At 41.1% G+C, this 20,291-nt stretch overlaps 1 protein-coding gene across 1 annotated transcript in view; it reads right to left on the bottom strand.

Annotated features, from left to right (window-relative positions):
* maml3 (mastermind-like transcriptional coactivator 3) overlaps nucleotides 1-20,291 on the bottom strand; it is a 136,381-nt gene that overhangs the window by 45,909 nt on the left and 70,181 nt on the right. The window contains exons 2-3 of the mRNA XM_077571285.1: nucleotides 18,511-19,248; nucleotides 12,122-13,048 (exon numbers count right to left, since the gene is read on the bottom strand). Coding sequence (XP_077427411.1) covers nucleotides 12,122-13,048; nucleotides 18,511-19,248 — 1,665 coding nt within the window. The remainder of the gene's footprint in view (nucleotides 1-12,121; nucleotides 13,049-18,510; nucleotides 19,249-20,291) is intronic.

Raw genomic sequence — 20,291 nt, 5'->3', positions numbered from 1 at the left:
GGTAGTGTATTATTTACTGTACATACAGTATACAGACATACACACAGACCCTCTCATGCATGCATGCACGCACGCACACACACACACACAAGAAAGATTTTATTTACAGTTACACACTTATATTCACATGGATGCACACACACAGGTTTGCTGTTGATGGTGCAGGCAAGGATGTGCTTTCCCAAGCAGTTTCAGTTTTGTGTGAGGGTGGCAAACATTCCGGTAAGTATGGTAAGCAGATTTTCTGCCTTCTTGCACAAAAACTACAATATGGAAGTGTGTGACAAAAGAGGGCAAAGCAGAAAAAAAGTGGACAAGAAAAATATGGTGGACATTAAATTGTTTAGCTTAAACCATACTGTGGATGTTGAGAAAGATAAATCTTGTATGTGTATATTGTGTGAGTCTTAACAGGCGCATGCACATGGGAGAGAAGACTCGTCTGTGGCAGGAAAAGACATGAAACACACGACACTGATGATCAGTGTTGTAAATTTGGAACTTTGGTTGGAAAGTGAATTATCTTTGCTTCACTGGTGATGTCTCAATGCTCTGTTTGTTTGATCAACTTGATGGATGGAATTAGTGTGACAGCAAATCTTTACTGGTAATGGTTTGTGCGTTCACTTGACTCCACCCCCTTCATGGTGTGTCCACTGAATCTGGTATATGTGGAACATCATGTGATCAAATCTGCAAAATGATCGTTGACTTCCAGTGTAGCAAATGACACTGCATTTTTTATAGCATTTTTTCATCTTACAAGGCCCTCAAAGCGCTTTACATTCAGCTACTCATTCCCCTACTGATGATGCGGCATCAGGAGCAACTGGGGATTCAGTATCTTGCTCAAGGATACTTGAACATGGTCACAATGGCATGGGATAGAACCCGCAGCCTCTCGGTTGCGAGATGGCCACTCTACCATTGAACCATGCCGCCCCGTGCCATAATAAGGACAATACATGAGATGTTTGAAGCCGAACATGCTTAAAACATTATTCTAGAGACAACTGTATAGTATTCTATTAAAATACAAACCATGCCATACATATGTAATATGACTGAGAGCTACCAAACATTTATCCAACTCTATTTTCCAGCGTATTCTGAACATCATGTTTTTTTATTTTTATTTATTGATAATATGCAGAAGTATTTGGTGGTTACCGTGCATTTAAACTGCATTTGACAGTTAATGGTCCTCAACTTCACACTGTGATAGGCTTGCCACTCCTCCGCACAGCTTTTTGTTTCTCTTTTTTCCATTCTTCCGACATTATTATGGTGGATGACAGCAAGGGAGCTCTGATGAGTGTCACATGTGCAATGTCTGAAAACACTGTCAACCGTACAGCAGATGTAACACACAACCAGACAGGTAAGAGAAAAATAAGCAAAGCACAGACCAGAACTTCCTCCATCTCCCTCCTTCAACTGTATCAATACTCGGGGAATTTCGTCATTTGGGAGCCCAAGGCAGAATCAGTCATGGGGCCCTTCACATCCATGTACCGCACAAAAGTTTTCATTTTCACCTCAACACAATCTTCAATAATCAAGTCCTTAAAATCAAATGAATCAACTAAATACTTTTTTGATAATTGATAACATCAATTTTCGGCACTGAGCGAATATTAAAAATGTACGAAAAGTGTCACTTGCGTCACTCTCCACTTCATCTCGCTGCATCATCCTTGGCTGACACTGACAGCAGTGCTACTGCTGCTGCCTCTTGCTGTTATCAGTTACACCAGGCTTGCCCATTTCTGGTCCTTGAGAGCCGGAGTGCAGCAGGTTTTAGATGTTTCCATACTCCAACACACCTGATTCCTATAATCAGCTCAATAGCAAGTTCTGCCGAAGCTTGATAACAATCCTGTCCATCTAAACTAGGACTGCACGATTATGGAAAATAATCTAATTGCGATTGTGATATCATATGCGATTATTTTTTTCAAGGTCTTTTCCAATGAATTTTTTACCCAACAAAAAGTTAATTATAATAAACAATATCAGATCTATTATATATTACAGGATCTTAAGATAAAGGCAAATGTAGCCATTATATCACAGTTTTTTCTACTACAATTACAGTTATAGTTAAAATTTACCACTTCAACATATCCAACTTTTCATGTTGCATGAAACATGGCATGTAAACACTGCACTTTTTAAACGCAATTCAATATACATATTAAAAAAATACAACTTAGCGATCTCCAGTCAGTAAACTCACACATGCTAAAAGTGTAGGCAAAGTAAAATTATACCTGCTTACATGATGTAACATCTTCCGATCAGATAAAAACACTCGCATTCTGTATCAATCGTTGTGGGTGGGTCGCGGGTTGCGTAGTTTCCCATGGTCTGGACGGTCCATGAACGCAATACAGACTTTTGTTTTGGTAAGCTAAGCGCGTTCGGAGCTGTCGTGTTCTTGCGTGGTTAAGGGCTGACAGTTACTTGCAAATTGTCATTAAAGAGTTGTTGTTTGTTCGCAGCTTGGCCTGATAAGTTTACCAATGCTACAATACATGTACATTAAAAGAGGCTGCAGCGGCGGCGGCAGCTCCTAAATGGCGGTGAGTAATGACGAGCAATAATCATTTCGTCCGTTCTAATTTTCATTCATGAAATCGGACGTCACAACATATGGCCATATGCAGACCTATTTAGCCTCAAAATATAGGACAACTCAAATTTATCATCCACTGCTACACACTTGCATGTACACTCAGTTTACAAAACGCACGAGACAAAAAAAAGAAAAAACTCACCAAAATTACATGCACTTATGGCGCCAGGCTTTAGTCACAGCGGTGACGTTCCTGCTCCCCCTCACTCTTTCTCTCCTTCCACTAAGTTTCAATGGGCACTTAAATCGCAGCCTTGCACGATTACGTAATCGCGTTTTGTCAAACCGTGATTTAATTGCAAATGCAATTAATCGTTCAGCCCTAATCTAAACCACCATCTCCTTGCACATCTCTTGCATTATAATCCATTCCCTTGAGCATTATTTGGTAGTGGTGTGGATTGAGAGGGAGGGCCGCCATGGGAATGCATAGACTGTGACACCAAGACACAGGTGGGTGAACAGTGTCATTTTACTGTCTGCTCTTATGTGTGTACACATTATGTGCTAGACTAACCAGTCGTGTGTGTGTGTGTGTGTTTGTTAGCATCTGAGTGAGCAGATGGGGAGGATGGGGTGAATTTAAGGGGCAAGGGCAGGGTCACATCTGTGTCGTCTCTCATGTATGTCTTTGTGCGTGTGTGGTGCCCACATTTGGAGCCATCAACACAAACAAGGTGATTACTGATTAACAACATGGCACGCTATAATGTAAAAATAAAATGTCTGACCTCCCATATTTCTTTAGACATCGTTTTTTCTGTGGAATATGCTACGGACATCCCTTGGTTTGGTTCATTTGCTTACTAAATCCAATTTGTAAAACACTGATAGCATTAGTGATAGTGTCACTGCTTTCAGCACCAAAGTGCTCAAAGACTGGAGCATTTAAACAGAGACAAGCTGTCGCGTGTATGCACACAGACATAAGCAACCCCTGTCTACCCTCATCTTGGAGCCGCCATTGATTTGGGCTGTGAGGTGCCTTGGGCAATGGTTTCCACAGCAACACGGCAGCCGAGGGAGGCAGCCAAAGTTTGAGCTGGCGTGAGGGAAGTGTCTGCATGGTGTTTGTGTGTGCGGGCTATTTGTGAGTATGTACACGAGCAACCCAACATGAATATTTTTTGGAGTGTGCGTGTGTGTGAGGTGCTGGCGGGGTGACAGCAGTCTGTTTAGTATGCAGCCTTCTGACTGCATCTCCCTTCCTACCTCTCTTTGGCTCAGAGACACAGTATAAGAAAAAAAAATCTATCTATCTATCTATCTATCTATCTATCTATGCATCCATCCATGCATCCATCCATCCACCTAAATAAACACACACACACACACACACACACACGCACACACACACGCACGCACACACACACACACACACACATACACACACAGATTTGACACAAGTTGTCCTGCAGGTCTCTATTATGCTGTCCATTACCTTCAGTTTAAAGGAGCTTGAGACCCAGTAAAAATAATACTAAACTAATTTAGTGACACTGCTCTTGAAAAACAAAAACAGTTAGTATAGGTGATATTTTCCTCTCCAACCTTGCATTTACTCCCCAAGGGCATGTCGACTGCTTTATTTCAAAGATAAAAAAACAGCTTTGGTGTTGCGTGATGCAACAGCATGCTGTACATATCAAGGATGCTTATGCTGTTATATGCAGCAAAACTATGCAGTAGTTATTTACTGTTTACATCACAGATTACACCAACAACCAGCTTCTAATTGCATAAGCACACCCATTGTTGCACATTTTGTGTAATTAAATCATACATTTTACACAAACATCTAGAAAGCACCAACACTTGCGTAGTGATGTATCTCAGTACCAACAGCTTCCTCTAAGCACAGGAGAGGCCGAGTGTTTCAGGAGGGAAGGATGGAGAGTGAATGATGAGAGAGGAGATATAAAAAATAAAAAAAAGTAGACAGCAAAAGCACAGAGAAAGCCGTTTGTCATGTGTTTCTCTTCACAGGAAGCATCTCACAAGAGTGAGGGAGAACAAATACAAGCTAGAACACATCCCTCCCCTCCACAACTTGCCCCCCTCCATCTTCAGAGCCTCTCAACAGGATCTGAGAGCAGCTCAGCTCAAGCCCCGACACGTGTGCCTGAGAGAGGGGAGGAGTTAGAAAGTGAGCAGTATTCAGTGTACGTGTGTGCATGTGTGTGCTTGTTCTGAGAGAGAGTGTGTGTGTGTGTGTGAGTTTGTGTTTTCACCCTCTCTTTCTCTTTTTTTCTATCTTACACCATTGAGACACACACGACTGCCATATACAACTCCTTCTACGTCTAATAATATTAAAATATAGATGTAAAAACAGCCGTATTAATTCTGCTACATTTCTCTCTGTGACAAGGTGGTTGTATTACAGCGAGTATAAAGTAAAAAGAAAAATTGTACAGCAACTGTATAGGTAGGTACTGAAGTGTTTCACGACACAAATCTGGGACGCTGACTAATGCACATCTGCATTGACTTGATTTTACAAGTTAACACCGCTGCAAGCAGATTTCTATCAGTTTCACTTTTTCTGATCTCGCCTCAGTCTTTCAGCCACACGCACAGCTCACTTGTAGGCGGCTTGCATGGCACATAAAAGTAGTAAGAATGCAAATGAATCGCCTATGACAGTCAGCCAAAACTAAACACTACTCATACTATGAAATAACTGTACAACATGGCTGGACTGCTGGAACTGTTCATTGCTGTTCCACTTAAGTCCTGCAAATGTCATTAGTCGCAGATTTCAAACCTTTGTCGACTGTCCAAACAAATCAAGAAAAAGGCATCTCCGACTTCAAGAAAGCAATCTGCTTCTTTTAGCCACATGTGCCTTCTTGTGAGACACAGGACCACAAACATAGACACGACTCCCTTTGTAACAAGAATTCAGCTTCAACTTTGCAAGGGCATGGTTAAGGCTCACAGATGAGGAGATGAGTCTTATCTCTTTCAGTGGTATGGAATCATGGTCAGTAAGGACCGACCACATTTATGGACTGTCAGAAATTCTCAGTCTGGGGGTACAAGCACATGAGTCCCTGGAATGGTAATCAAACAGCCTAGTGGGGGTGACTGGCATATTTTTTCAATGACCAATGGGCTACAAACCCTGGCAAACATTTTGGAATCACCAGTCTCAGATGATGTCCATTCAGTTGTTTAAATTAGTCTGAGGGGGGAAAAAGAAAAGAAAATATCACTAGCATGACACAAAACTAAAGTAGTTTCTAATGGAAATTCTGGCTTTAAGAAACACTCAAAAGAAATCCAGAAGAAAATGTGGTAGTCAGTAAGAGTTACATTTTTAGACCAACCAAAGGGGGGAAAGTATCGAATCATGCAATTCTCAGGAAAAAAAAAATCATGCAAGAAAACAACAAAAGAACACTTCAACATCTTCTGAGCCTGGTGATTCCATAAATATTCCCAGGGGTTGGAGTTTTGAGTTGACTGAGCTTAATGAATTATGCTTTGCAAAAAGTGGACAGGTAAACGTGCGACATGAAGAACTCCAAAAAATCTTGTTATTGTGTTTGCTCGACAGTTAGAATTAACCTTAAATTATAAAGTTTAAATCAGTTAAAAATAACTTCATTGTCTGTGTGATTTCTAACATTTTCATTGAATGTATGATAAATTAGAATTCAAAAAAGCTATGGGAGTAAGATACATTCATTTCGTTCCAGGTATGTACTCCTACCTAAGTTGGTTCCTAACTTCTTACCAACCCTTTCCATTAGAGATGGGCGAGTACCGATACTAGAGATCGTACCAATTTCAAGGGAGCAACGGCCAAATACCAGCATCGGTCGCCCTCTTGTGGTCATTTTATGATCATGAACTAGAAATTAGACATTAGAAGAACAGAAAATTTAGATTAATTTTATGCTATTTTAGGTATCAAAAATAATAGTGGTACAGTAAAGGGTACTTGGTATTGGTGAATACTCAAGAGTTGATACCGGGTACTCATAGTGGTATCGGTCTAAAAAAATAGTAGTCTCAAACATCCCTACTTTCCATACTGTATAATAAGTAATTGGACCAAACTATGTTGCCGAAACCTGTTACCAGCTCACTAGCTTTTTCTGTCTAATAAAGTTGAAGTGTAAATAATTCAAGCAACTCTTTAGGGTTGTGGAGAGGAATTTGAGATAGTTTAGTTCACTGTCAGGGTAAGAGAGATGAAGGCCACTGCTTGTTAGACATTGCTTCCAAACATTATCATTCTGACTAGCCTCATACTCGTGTTATGTTACTGATTCTGATAAAAATCATAACAAGCCCTGTATTGGCATTTGAGTCCCCGAGTGATAACAGTGGCTGTGTGTATGTGTTCCGACTTGAGCGCTTGCACACGTCAGGCTTTTCAGCACAACTTGATGGAGAATGAGATGAAAAAGAGGGCACGGCCAATGATCAGAGTGGAATTACCTGAGGTTAGCAAGAGAAAACGCAGCAGGAAGGACTTCAGCGTTGCGTGCATGCATGTGGGCGTTTTCACAGCCTGTTTATTGTTGATAGTGTGGCTACATGTGTGTGGGGGTTGGTGTCGCGACTCACAGGGTTATTAGCACCGGCACAAGCTCCTTCATGTACTGTAGTCAGTGTTTGATACTGTCATTTCCTACATGCATTGACTTATTCACACATACAAATGATCAAACCTTCTGCTTCATTTTATCATGAATATTCTGGAAGTCCTCTTCAAGGCCCAACAGCTGTCAGTCCGTCCTGCATCCTGCTCTAATTTTACTCAGATATCGCCAGAGATCTGTTCGATCTTTTTATACTACAATAATGCCCGTATACTTAACTTCTATACATTGTATAACCAGTTTAACATCACACTGTATACCTAACAATTTTATCTGCACCATACACATACATACATGGACAGAATGAACACATTCAAAGTACCACATCAACCACAGATAACCATGCTATCATCTACCACAGACACATGCCTGCGACTTTTCTTTGCCGAGACCTCGGTAAGTATGGCCATAAATTAGCATCACAGCGTTATGTGAGGAGCAACAATTAAAGGTTGACTAATACGTTTTTGAGGAGCACAGTTGATGTTTCCCTGAGCAGCTGCTGTAGAAAAAAGTGTTAGTGTGGCACACACGCACACAAACTGCAAAACAAAACAAAACCGAGACAGTCTTGTGTTCGGCTTAATCAAGCCAAAAAATCATCCAAAACCCATGTGTAAAAGGAGATCACATGCAAAATGAATTCTAATCCAACCTCGTACAGACCTTATTGACCATCGTATGTTGCCAGTCAACCTGCTCGCTAATTTAGCACACAGTCCAATTGGGTAGTTGTTTTTCATTGAAAAGTGAACACAAGTGATGCTGGAGGCAAAAAGGAAGTGAGCAATAAAATGTTTGTTGCTTGTTGATTTAACCATAAACTATAATATGAAAATGACGTTTGCCAAACCTCTTTTACACCACCTGCAATTATTTCCCCATGGCAATTTAGACGGAAAAAGATGGATAGAAGCCAACAGGTCTCAATCTCCCCCTGGTGGCTAGTTTGAACAAAAGCCGTTAACTCTTGCTTAACAGATGTATGTGCCTGTTGCACTGATGAAGTGTAATATTAAATAGTTACATTATCAACCAGGGATGATACCAAGCCGCTCTGACTACGCAGGCACCTGAAGACAGATCCAGAAAGGTATGAATGTTGAACAAAGTAATTTGATTTAACTACAATGGAATTTTGAGAGACTCTGACTCGCCATTCCACCAATTACACACAATAGGAAGTGGCTGGGCATGGGATATTTTACCCTCATTTTGTTACCAGCAAAAGGATGCAAGCCGATATAGTCCGCACACAGTCAATACAACCCCATAAGATGCAAGAAGAACATCGAAATATTTTGTATTTATGAAGTTCCACTTTGCATTTCTCTTATTTTCCCCTTTGGAGCTGGTTGCTCCTTTTTTATTTTCGCTATATTCACACAACAATAAATCTCTTGCTTCCTGTGCTTGCTTCTCTGCACATTTCCCCCTTCTCGTGCTTTTCCAGTCTCCAGTTCTCCTCTGCTCACTCAAATAAATCTCTGAAACCCCGCCCCGCCACCCATCGAAATCTACGAAGCGCACACAAACACATACACAGGCACGCGGGCAAACACACAACCCTCTAGGCAACAGCCACAAAGGCCCCATATTAATAAATCTGCTCCTTTATTGGTGCTGAGTGTCTCTGGCAGAAGGGTAAAGGGGGTGGGGTAGTTGACAAGGAAGAGGAGGAGGAGGAGGAGACTCAGATCAGCAGAGGGCTGACTGACTAAAGTCATCATGAACATAACAGAAGAAGGGTTTGTGTAAGAGAGAAAAAGCTTTTAAACAAGCATGCACAGCAAAGCACGCTATTCACAATACAATAGCACTGACATCATTTGCGTGATACACACCACAAAAAGAACCACTTGCGTCTTTATATGGTGTAGGTGTTTCCCCACAGTCCCTTAGTATTTCTTCCTCAACAGATTCTTCAAGCCACCTGACATCTTGCTGAACCACTGAAGCATTGTGAATATGGCCATGTTGGTCACCAGGCTCTAGAAGCCAACTGCCTAAGGTGGGCTTGTGGTAATGATATCGGCAAGCTTGGCTTAGTGGTCCAATCTCAGCCATCAGTCAGCTGTGACAGATTGGGGATATGAGCTAAGGAGCTGTTTGGATTGGTGTGCGTTAGTGTGAGTGCAAATGTTTGTGTGTGTGAGGAGTAGAGGGGCGGGGGGCTATCAGTGGTGGTCGCCTTGCAGAGGCATCAATACGCTCTCGACAGGCCATTTTCCTATTCCCCAGCCCCGGCTTGTTGCTGGGGTAACTACCGCCATTTTACCTTCACTGGCTTCACCAGTGAAAGATTTTCAAACAATCATAACTGTGCCTGTTTAAATGACCTTTACCTCCACAGCGTCATCTGTATTTGTCAAGAAATGGTCACTTATAAACCTTTGCTTGACAGACATCATCCTGAACATGGACCAACAAGCAACTAAAGCATTGGTTCTTAACCTGGGTTCGATTGAACCCAAGGGGTTCGGCAGAGGTCAAGACACACACACACACACGACTCAAATGGTTGCTTGGCCATCATTGGCTGCAGGTGATCACACTACACTGACTGTTTGTGATGGTTTATTATTGTAATCCCCTATGTGCAATATAAATTCACATGTATGGTGTTCCACAGGGTTCAATTCTGGGGCCTGTGCCATTTTCATTGCATCTGCTGCCCCTGGGTCCCATCTTATGGAAACAGAGGTGGTAGTTTTAAAGCGCTCTATACATATAGAGTTGTGTTTGATGAAAGTCAACGTCGACTCCTAACTGCATGATTACAATGCCAAGTTGAGCAGTTCTCGTCCAGCACAACTACATAGCTCCAGTAGCAAAACTAAAGGAGCACTTCCTTTAGCTGCATGGAGATGGGCAATGCAAGAACTCAACACTTTCTGAAATCAAGGTGAAGATAGCCAGATTCGATGAAAAGGCTACTTTCCCTGTTAATTTTGTTCACCAGTAAATCCTAAACCCTGTAGACCAGAGGTGGGCAATATCGTTCCTCGAGGGCTGGAGTCCTGCAGGTTTTGGGGGTTTCTCACTTCCAACACAAGCTGATTCCAATCAACAGGATCATTTTCAGGCTTATGCAGAGCTTGCTGATGAGCTGATCATATATCAGCTGTGTTGGAGAAGGGCAACATGCAAAACCTGCAGGACTCCAGGCCCTCAAGGCCCACCTCTGCTATAGACCTTCTGCACCTTCTTCACCCCGTCACGTGATCACATGACTTCACCAGAGTGGACCACAGAAGTGAATGAAAGTTGAATTGAAGTGGTCGGGACACAGAGTGACTTAGCGACTTAGGGACTGTTTTATAAATTATTATTGCCCATCTAGCCATGACATTTACTAGTTCACCTGTCGGTAAGCGGCACATTTTGTCGGGGCTCATAGAGCGCGATATTTACAGAAGTTGCCAATTTGGAAACAGACCCTTACCGTCCGTACCTTCTTGCGCCTGCTGTGTTCACTGATTTAATAGAATTGTCGGAATTCACACACGGCATTACGACCTATACCATGTACAGTAGTCAACACCACATCCCCGATTTAAAAGTTTAAAAACCTGATTGTGCACTAGTTTAAAAAAAAATATTTTTTTACGTCTGGCTGGGTCTGGGACGAGATACTATGCTCACACAAGGGGAACTGAATACCTAAAGGTAAAACTTGTTTATCATGTAACTATGGAGAAAAGGCTTAACGTGGCTTAAAGGTGCATTGTGCAGTTTAAAAATGTAATATTAAAGCTTTTTTTACATCATGCATGCTCTACCAATTATCAGCTTTTATCTTCCCTTTATAGTAGAGTGTGCGGACCCTCACACTGCACAGTTTCTTTGGGGAGGGGATGGGCGGAGTTTTTCTTACCTCATTTCAGTCATGTCTCCGTTCGTTAACTGTAGCTGTCGCTTTAAGATCGTACATGGACTCGCACATGCATCATGAACGAGCCTGACACAGATGTTGCAGTTACGCATTGGGCCAGAGGTGGCAGTCACGAGTAAAAAGTGACAAACTGCACAAAGATCCTTTAATGTTACCAAAAACTAGGGACAGTATAAAGTGTCTAATGTAAAAAAAAGCAATGGTTGTTATTACAAAAACGGCCAGCAGGTGGCAGCAGAGTATAAGAGATAAAACAGGGCCATGTTGCAATGAGGTGTTTCCCCCACAGTTTTAAACTGATTTGTGAATAATGCTGAAACTTAGATATATTCTTATGCTAATTGCTGCAAAACAGAAACTGATGGAACTATACACTTCTTCCTGATTGAAAGAAGAGACTCCAATCTTTCTTTTGGTATTTTAGGTTTTATAGCAATAGAACACAATATTCTGTGGGCCTTGTAAAATCTGTAAAAATCCAGTAAGCCGGGAGCGAAGGGGGTTGCTTCAGTGAAAATGGCTGGGAGTGAATGTGTTAATGGTAAAAAACTACGACCAATTGCGTGAATTTTGATCAGCGAATGTTGGTGGCGACTGCTTGTAGTTTTGTCCCTATTTTTCTACACATTCCATCCTATATTGAACTCATATAGGACCAATAGCGTTGTCTGTGTACGCGTGCAGTGGACAGTAATTATCTAGTCACGTTCAAAAGGTCTACACCGATGCCTTGAATAAGAAAAAACAAATTCAATAAAGTGTTTGGTGAATGTGCTTAGGAAACTTGGTGGGGTTCATTTCCTCGAACAAGGTTGAGAACCACTGAACAAAAGAGTTATTTGTTCTCATTCCAAGGTCAAATAAAAGAAGGAACTCTAAGTGGTCATAGCGCTAACAAGGCTCCAGCACTAATTCAATGTCAACTCCTCTCAAGCACTAATGATCGTGGAGAGTATTGCGCAATTAACTTACCTGTCCATGAGGCTGCATGCTGCTGTAGGGGATGCTCTGGTTCAACACTTTCTGCTTCATCAGCAACATTCGCTTCTGCTCTTCACTCAGGTGTGCTGTTTGGCCTGGAATTGGCCCTTGGGTTTGGCCTGGCCCAGCCCCTTGACCTCCACCTGCCATGTAAGGAGGCATCATGGGGTTCTTCACCTGGCTGCTCCCTCCCATGGGCGGGGTCATTCTGTGATCAACCCCACTGCCGCTGAAGTGACTCAGTGGCTTGGTGTTGTTGTATGACAAAATGGCTGCCGTTTGCTGCTGCTGCTGCTGCTGTTGTTTGGTGAGGGTATTCTGGCCAATACTGTTCTGCTGTTGCTGGCCCATCAAGCTCATGTGATTGTGAGGGAGGTAGTTGTTCATAGGAGCTTTGGGCCCGTTGTTGGGGGCCATCCCAGTCACTAGAGGGGCCTGCGTTGTGTTAAAGGCTTGCGGTGGATACATCATGGGGCTGTTGGGTTTATCTTGGTTAAAGGGACCAGCATTATAAGGACTGGTTGGAGGGCCTGCTGGCGACCAGTTTGCTGCTTGTTGCTGCTGTTGCTTCTGCTGCAACAGTTTAGCACGTTGCTGGGCAGCCATTGCTTTTAGTTGCTCCGCATGGGAAAGTTCAGGTGTTACAGGTCCAACTGGTTGACCTGGAGCAACCCCGGGTCCCGTTTGACCGCTGCCTGCCTGACTAACGCCTGGACCTGGGTTCATCATGTATCCATTGCCAGGCCGTGAAACTGCTTGCGTCTGAGCCTGGGTCGGCGTCTGAGGAGAGCGAGCCACGCAGTTGTGTAACGGGGACCCTGACGCCATTGCAACAGCGGGAGACTGCTGCAAAGGTTGCTGAGGAGGGGTTCCGTTGGCGGTGGTCGCAAACTGTGGTCCTGATGATGATGGCCGGACCTGAGGAGATTGCAAAGAAAAACAACAGATGACATCATGTAATTAACAGAGTATGAAAATGTTGATTCAAAAATTCTAAATGGGCATTATCAATGTAGGTCAGTGGTCACAATATATAAAATTGATGTATTCATTGATTCAAAGTATAATTTAAATTCATACAGTAAAACACAAGGGAATTTATATTGCTGCGCGTAATTACTAAACCAAAGGACAAGTTATTGTACTTATTGGGTGGGGTGCAGTTTCCACCAAGTGGGGCATTTTAATAATAGTGCCTTGAGATAGGAGTTTATTTTGTTCAATGACGACGCTCGTAACTCAAAAACGCACATTTCTCAACTCATCTTTACCCATTGAAAGGAATGGAAATGCCATTAATCCATTGCAGCCGTCCAACCAAAAAAACACATTTTTACACCACCCTTCAATCCAGTGAAACCCCCCTCCATCGTTGATTCCAGGTTTTTTGCTGGCATTTTGCGGCGTTGTTTTGAGTTTACGCACAAAAATTATCCATATGTACTGATTCAGCCAAGTCTCGCTTTTGTTTAGTCAGCCACTTAGTCAGTTGTGTTCTCTCAGCAGACTCACAGAGCACTGGTCGATTTGCTGATAACTTCCGTATTTTCCCTTTATGCAGGAACATTCTGACATGGGTCATGCACTGCAGTTCCAAAACAGCACTGGGGGTGCAACGCAGCTATACAAAAGAAGAAACACAGCCAGCCTACAACTGCCCAATAATCATGTTTAGGGATGTTCAATACCACTTTTTGTTTAGACCGTACCGATACTCAAATCTTCAGTACTCACCAATACCAAGTGACAATACCATTAGTACTTACAGTATGATACATAAAATTTCCCCAAAAACAATACCAGATTTTTTTTTAATGACATATATCCCAACTACAGCAAATTTCTTTAAAATTTAATGAAATTAATGGCAATTATATTTTTTCAATTTGCTCAGCATAGAGCAAACAATAAAATGAATTTGAAAAAAATCGATAGGATAGGATGAAACAAATAATCCAGTGGCCAGAAAAAAAAGTCCCAATCAAAATATGTGGTTGTACAACTTCTTTTTAAGCAGTACAGTGAAGTGCAAATAATTCAATTCAATACAATAGTGCTTCAAATGATTTAGTAATATCTACCATGTTAAGAATTCCTCAAGCTGTTTAGTGTGTGATGTTTGATTATATCTTGTTTTGAAATCCATGCTTTTAATTTGAAAGGCTGCTCTGTATTTCCGTTTCCTGTTTCACATTTTCTGGTCATTACAAATATAATGTAGTATGTATAAGAGCTATAATTAGCGTCTGCAAGGGCCGCAAACGGCACCGTTCTATTTTTAGCACTGTAGCTCGACGACGTTAGCGAGGCAATTAAGCGCGCGGCAAACGTAAACAAGGCATTTAAACAAGGCAAAGAAACATATAGTATATAACACACATTGAACCACAGATATAGGTGATAGTACTCACAACAAGAGTACTTACTTATTCTCAGTAACGCATACCGAAATGGTGCTGCCGGAAGTAATGAAATGAACAAGTGTTACCTCATGAGGAGAACAAACGAGACGGAACAAAACTTTTGTTCCCCTCAGTCTATTTTACAAAATGGCCACAAGAGCGGGGGCCGATACAAGTATCAATATCTATCGCGAGTACCTATACAGTGAAATGTGGCCTGGTATCGGCCTGATACTGATAACTGATATTGGTACTCGCCCATCCCTAATCATTTTAGTAACTGGTGTTGTTCCAATACCGTTTTTTGGCCCCCAAAACCAATTCCGATACCCAGTTTTGCAGTATGCCAATGCCGATACCGTACAGACAACTAGTTTGTTTGTATTTTCAACATGAAAAATCTGCCCTGCCATTGGTTCAGGAAATAATGGTATCGGCATGTTACTTATTAATGCTTGCCGATGCCTATACCACTGTTTTAACGCAGTATCGGGGCTACATACAGTAAGTGCATCAAGTTGCTTGGGTAATTTGGGGGTTGGGTTCGAGCCTTGACTGCAATATTTTAAACACCATGTATTATTTTGTTTAGCTTCTAAATGGTTTTAACCTCCCTTGCATGTTCTGTGTTTAAGTTGTTTGTATTGTATACAATGTTTGCATTCAATTTCCTCACTTATTTTGTATACTGCAGGGCTTAAAGTTAAAAAAAAAATCCTGAACCTGAACTTTTTCCGGGGAGCGGTGGTGCAGTGTCATTGTTCGACTGACATCAAGCCATTACTATTCGATTTGTCGCCGTGGATGGACTGGGCATTTGGGAAACTCATGAAATTCCCAATGGCCAGTCCTCCCCAAGTGTCAGGTCATCTGTTTCATTATTAATTTATATTATGTATAAGTACAGTACAGCACTGCGGGTTGCAGCCCCCTCAAGTTCTGCAGCTATCAAATACTTTGGTATTCAAATATCCTATGGAAAATTCTATTGAATAATCAGGTATTTGGATAGAAATAATATTTACGCATGGTGAAAGAACAATTATGAGTAAAGAAGACATTAATAACATATTTCCACTTACTAATGATCGACCAACTTTAATTTCTAGATAATCAACTTTTTTTTTTTTTTTTAACTTTAATTTAAATTGTGCTTAACAGCACATTATTTTCCTCTCTAGAAAGTTTGAGAGATTTTAGAGAAATCTCTTCCAATGTATTTTGGAATGACCTTCCGTTAAATATTAGGCAACCTCCCTCTCTACCCACTCTTAAAACACATTTTTGTTCTTTGGCATTTGACTGGGCATGAGACTCATCGTTTCAATGTTTTATGGTGCCTGCTGTATTTAGTTTTTAATTTATTTATCTTATTTACTTACCTACTTGTGTTATTTTATTGACTTAATTTATCCACTTAAGATAATTATTATTTTATTTTGTGTTATTTTTGTTTTACCCATCTTTATTCCATGACTGATTTTTACTCCATGTACATTTAGTTTTTAATTTATTTATCTTATTTACTTACCTACTTGTGTTATTTTATTGACTTAATTTATCCACTTAAGATAATTATTATTTTATTTTGTGTTATTTTTGTTTTACCCATCTTTATTTCACGACTGATTTTTACTCCATGTACAGCACTGTGAAACAATGAAATTTTGAGTTGAGTAGTTTTTGGTCTGTGAGACAAAGTGGCGTCAGAACCGCAGTTGTGATTTTGCCGACCGTCAACCGCACACTTGAGTGAGCACGGTTTATTAAACTGATCTCTAGGAACGGCAACTGTGTCCGGCTGTCAGCATCAAAGTTTGCAAATCGTCCCGTCGATTAGACTGCCTTTGAAAAGTAGTTTGATAACTACAGCCGCTAGTACCGATAGCACGCTAACACTGTAGACACCCGAAACACTGGCAACAGGCACCGTGCAATACAATGTCAGCGTAATTAATTCTTCCTTTAGTGCCCTTAATTGGCGATTGAACGTGATTTCCGTACAAAGTTGTTTTGTTGACTTTGCTCGCAATAGTTTATGCCGGCAATAAGAACGGCAGGCAACAGCAACGTTCCGAAGGATGAGTCAAGTCATCCGTTGTACGTCCACATATTACTTTGTTTGGGAAGGTTTATTTTGAAGTTGGCCTTCTCTTCGCATTGGCGGTGTTTTGCCAGACGTGTCCAATTTTCTCTACATGTAAACTGTTTACTTCGCTGGATTTGATAATGCGCTGGTGGCTCTTACGCCGGAAATCCGGCACCATGCCGGAGTACTTTTAGCCCTGATACTGTTTATTGTTCGAATAAAGTTTAAGAGAAGAAGAAAAAAAAGACAGCTCAGTTACCTGTAGTGATTTTTAAGGTCCAGCAGGTGTCAGTATTCAGTGACACAGTATCAACACAGTGTGTCATTGTGTCAACACGCTTCATGACGCCTCATCAACCCATCACTACAAGTGTGACTATCAATGCGAACCATTAGCGTGATGGTGTCATTTTATATTATATTGTATGTTAGAATTAAGCTAGCAGGTTTTTCTAGGGGCAACATCATTTAGTTGTAATTAATACAATGTGTAAATTTTATGTTTCGTTTGATAGTAAACTTCAACTTGAAGTGGCATTTAACAAATTGAAGTCTCTTTATTGATGAACTGTTCACTATTTGCCAAACTGCTGTTTTTTGTAAAGTGATTTTAATTATTTCACTGCCAACATACAGCACCCGTATATGAAATTTGCGCCTCACAAGTCAAAGCATTTTTTGTTTTTTTTAAATAAGCTAAATGACGGCTTGTATGTCTAAAAACGGAATGCTGAGCTCAGCTTAACGAATGTAGCCCGATTTTGACCCGAGAGACGCGTCGGAGATAAATGTTCACTGTCATGGCCCATTTTGAGTTGTCTTGAAGCGTCGTACCCAGTGCAGTGTGACATAATCAACTATTGGTCATCTGGTGTCTGGGACACTTCCGACCACGACTCAGAAAGTCTGGCGTGTTAGAATATATTTGTTTTTTCCTAATAGTGTGACTTAGGTGCCACACTATGACTAACTATGTCCTACGTGGGCCTACGATTTGTTCCTAGACACTGACCATTAATGAGATGGAGCAAAACACTTAACGACAAAAAAGTCATGTACTTTGAACTCGGCACAATGAATCGATATTGAATTATGAGAAGTACTGCAATGAACTGATGAATCAATATTTTTACCTAACCGCATTTCTTGGTGATGGTTTTGCCCACCAAAATGACAGATTGTATCCTCTATTTAAAAGGACTTTGGTCACCATAGGACATTTGAGAGGACAATACAAGCACAAAATTAAGTGCTAAGTGATGGAATTGGAAGTGTTAGTGGAAGAGGCAAACAAACAAACAAACTAAATCGATTACTGATAATTTTGCAGACATCCATAAAAGCCTTGCTTTGTTTGGATTGAACTCGCCCCGAGTGAGTGGCAATTTGATATGCAATCAAGTATGTCTTTATCCTGCGGAACATTCCATTTACAACTTGGGACAGTCCACCCCAAAAAACGTTGTGCGACCGGCGAGCACCAATTGTCACAGCCCTGTGAAACGGACCAGACGCATGAAATTGAAAGGTTTGTCACTGTTTTTATGGCATGCAGTAACTCCATTTTGGTAACAGGCTCCAAGTCAGCCATTAGATCATCCAGAAGTTGCATTGCTGATGTCAGGATCATTTTTGTTGGCATTTAGAGAATGTTTACATGAACAGAAAAAAATTTGCCCGCTATCTCTCATTTTTTGTGCAATGTTGGCACAGCTTTGTGGCTAGTTTACTCCTATTACTAGGTTTTTTTTTTCTTTGCATGTATAAACCTTTAGTAAATCCGACCCGAAGTGGTTTAATCTCAAATCTAATTTTGCACTGTTTGTTCACAACGGAGCAATGAAGAAACATGACGATGGATACACTTTTCCAGTGTGTGTGGTACTGACCTGCGGTGATCCCATGGGCACTTGTGGGCCACCCTGCGGAGGCTGAGCAGAGGGAGGAAGGGATGTTGGCAGCACGGCCCCCCCTACAGGTGCTGTCGTATTTCCAACCGCTTCCTGTGGGCCTGGAGTTTGATTGTTCGCTGGCCTTCCAAAATCGCCCTCTTTTTTGTCTTCAAAGTCCTCATTGAAGAGGTCGTGCATATCGTCCTCTGGAACTGTGTTGGCCAACTCATCGATCAGCTCCTGCCACTCTTGATCATTGAGGTTAATGTCAGAGAAGAGCTTGTTCTGATTTGACAGAGATTGTGGATCCGAAGACTCCATTCCACCTCCATCATCGAGCGGTTCCTGTTTCAGATCTTTGAGGAGACTGAAGCTATCCTCCAAGTCCAGTGAGCCATTCATCTTCATGTCTGAAAGATGACTGCCACCATTTTTCCCCAGGTCATCTGCTGGTCGCCCTACATGATTACCATTGCTGTTTGTGCTGTTTCCAGTGGAAGTGTTGGGACCGCTGAGTAGGGGCTTAATGTCTATTTGGTGGTGCAGTGGAGAAATGGGTGGAAGGTTGTTGTTATTATTGTTAGGAAGACCTGTTAGTGAGTCTAAAACACCCGAGGCCTCCTTCCGTAACCGCTTGCTAGTCGGTGAGTAGCTGCCTCCATCACAGATGCCATTTTGGTCTCCATTAAGGGGCGATCTTGCACTGTCCAGTTTCCTTTTCACTGTCTCCTGGAGCTGGAAAAAAAAGGAAAAGTGGTCAGCGGCGAAAAAAAGCTGAATACCTATAGCGACAAATAACCATTCACACCTATGGAAAAATTTAACATACTCAGTTATAATAAGCTTTTTTTTTTTGTTGTGTGGGAGGAAGTGCGTAGTACCCAGAGTAGCAAGAGGCAAACATGAACACCACACAGGCACATTTGGAAGGAGAGTCAAACTCCTGACCATGAGGCAGCTGTGCAAACCACTAAACAACCCATGCTGTTATCAACATTTGTGATTTCAGTTTTCTGCACAATAGTTAATTAGAGATATGGGTTTTTTTCAGGGCCGATTATAAGTCATCCAGGAGGCCGATAACCGATATTTGAAGCCGATATTCATTTACAGTAAAAAAGCGGGAAACAAATATTGGTGTCAAAAATGTTTTAAATACAAATGCCAATCTTGAATCTGTTGTCTTAAAGCATGTTTATTGAACAATTTTTCCCCAAAAAAATTCTGACTTTTCAAAATGTAGAAGTTTTTTTTTAATCTTGAATAATCTTATTTTAGACATCCTTTTAAATTTTTAACAAAACGTTCAGTGAGCTCCCAAGGTTATAAGTACGCCTTAAAAAGTCAAATGGAAACTTAAGCATGTAAATACCATAGCTCTCTATAGTTTCCTACAGTAATTTTTTTTTACCCAAAATTAAAAAATACCTGAAATATTAAACCTTCACATTTCTTTGTTTTAATGTCGAACAAAAACAAATGGTTCAGAAGGTTCCCAGGGTCAGTGGCATCAAGTTAATTGAAAATGTAAATAAATAGCTCCCTGAGATTAAAATAGTCTTAGATTTACCTTATATCGGCCCTCAGATATTTAAAAAGGATGATACCGATATTCGGCACAATGTCCAATATCGGTGCCATTTATCTCTATATATTTATATTTAAAAAGTGCCTGTAATCGTCCTAATTTATGAATGTATCACCCACATTTAGTTCTTTCAGTATATCAAGAGAGAACTTGTTTTTGAAGAGGCTTTGAGGGTTGTGTGGCTCTTTCA

The sequence above is a fragment of the Vanacampus margaritifer genome, chromosome 7 (assembly GCF_051991255.1).
Source record: "Vanacampus margaritifer isolate UIUO_Vmar chromosome 7, RoL_Vmar_1.0, whole genome shotgun sequence".
NCBI lineage: Eukaryota > Metazoa > Chordata > Actinopteri > Syngnathiformes > Syngnathidae > Vanacampus > Vanacampus margaritifer.
This window is presented reverse-complemented; position numbering and strand designations above follow the sequence as displayed.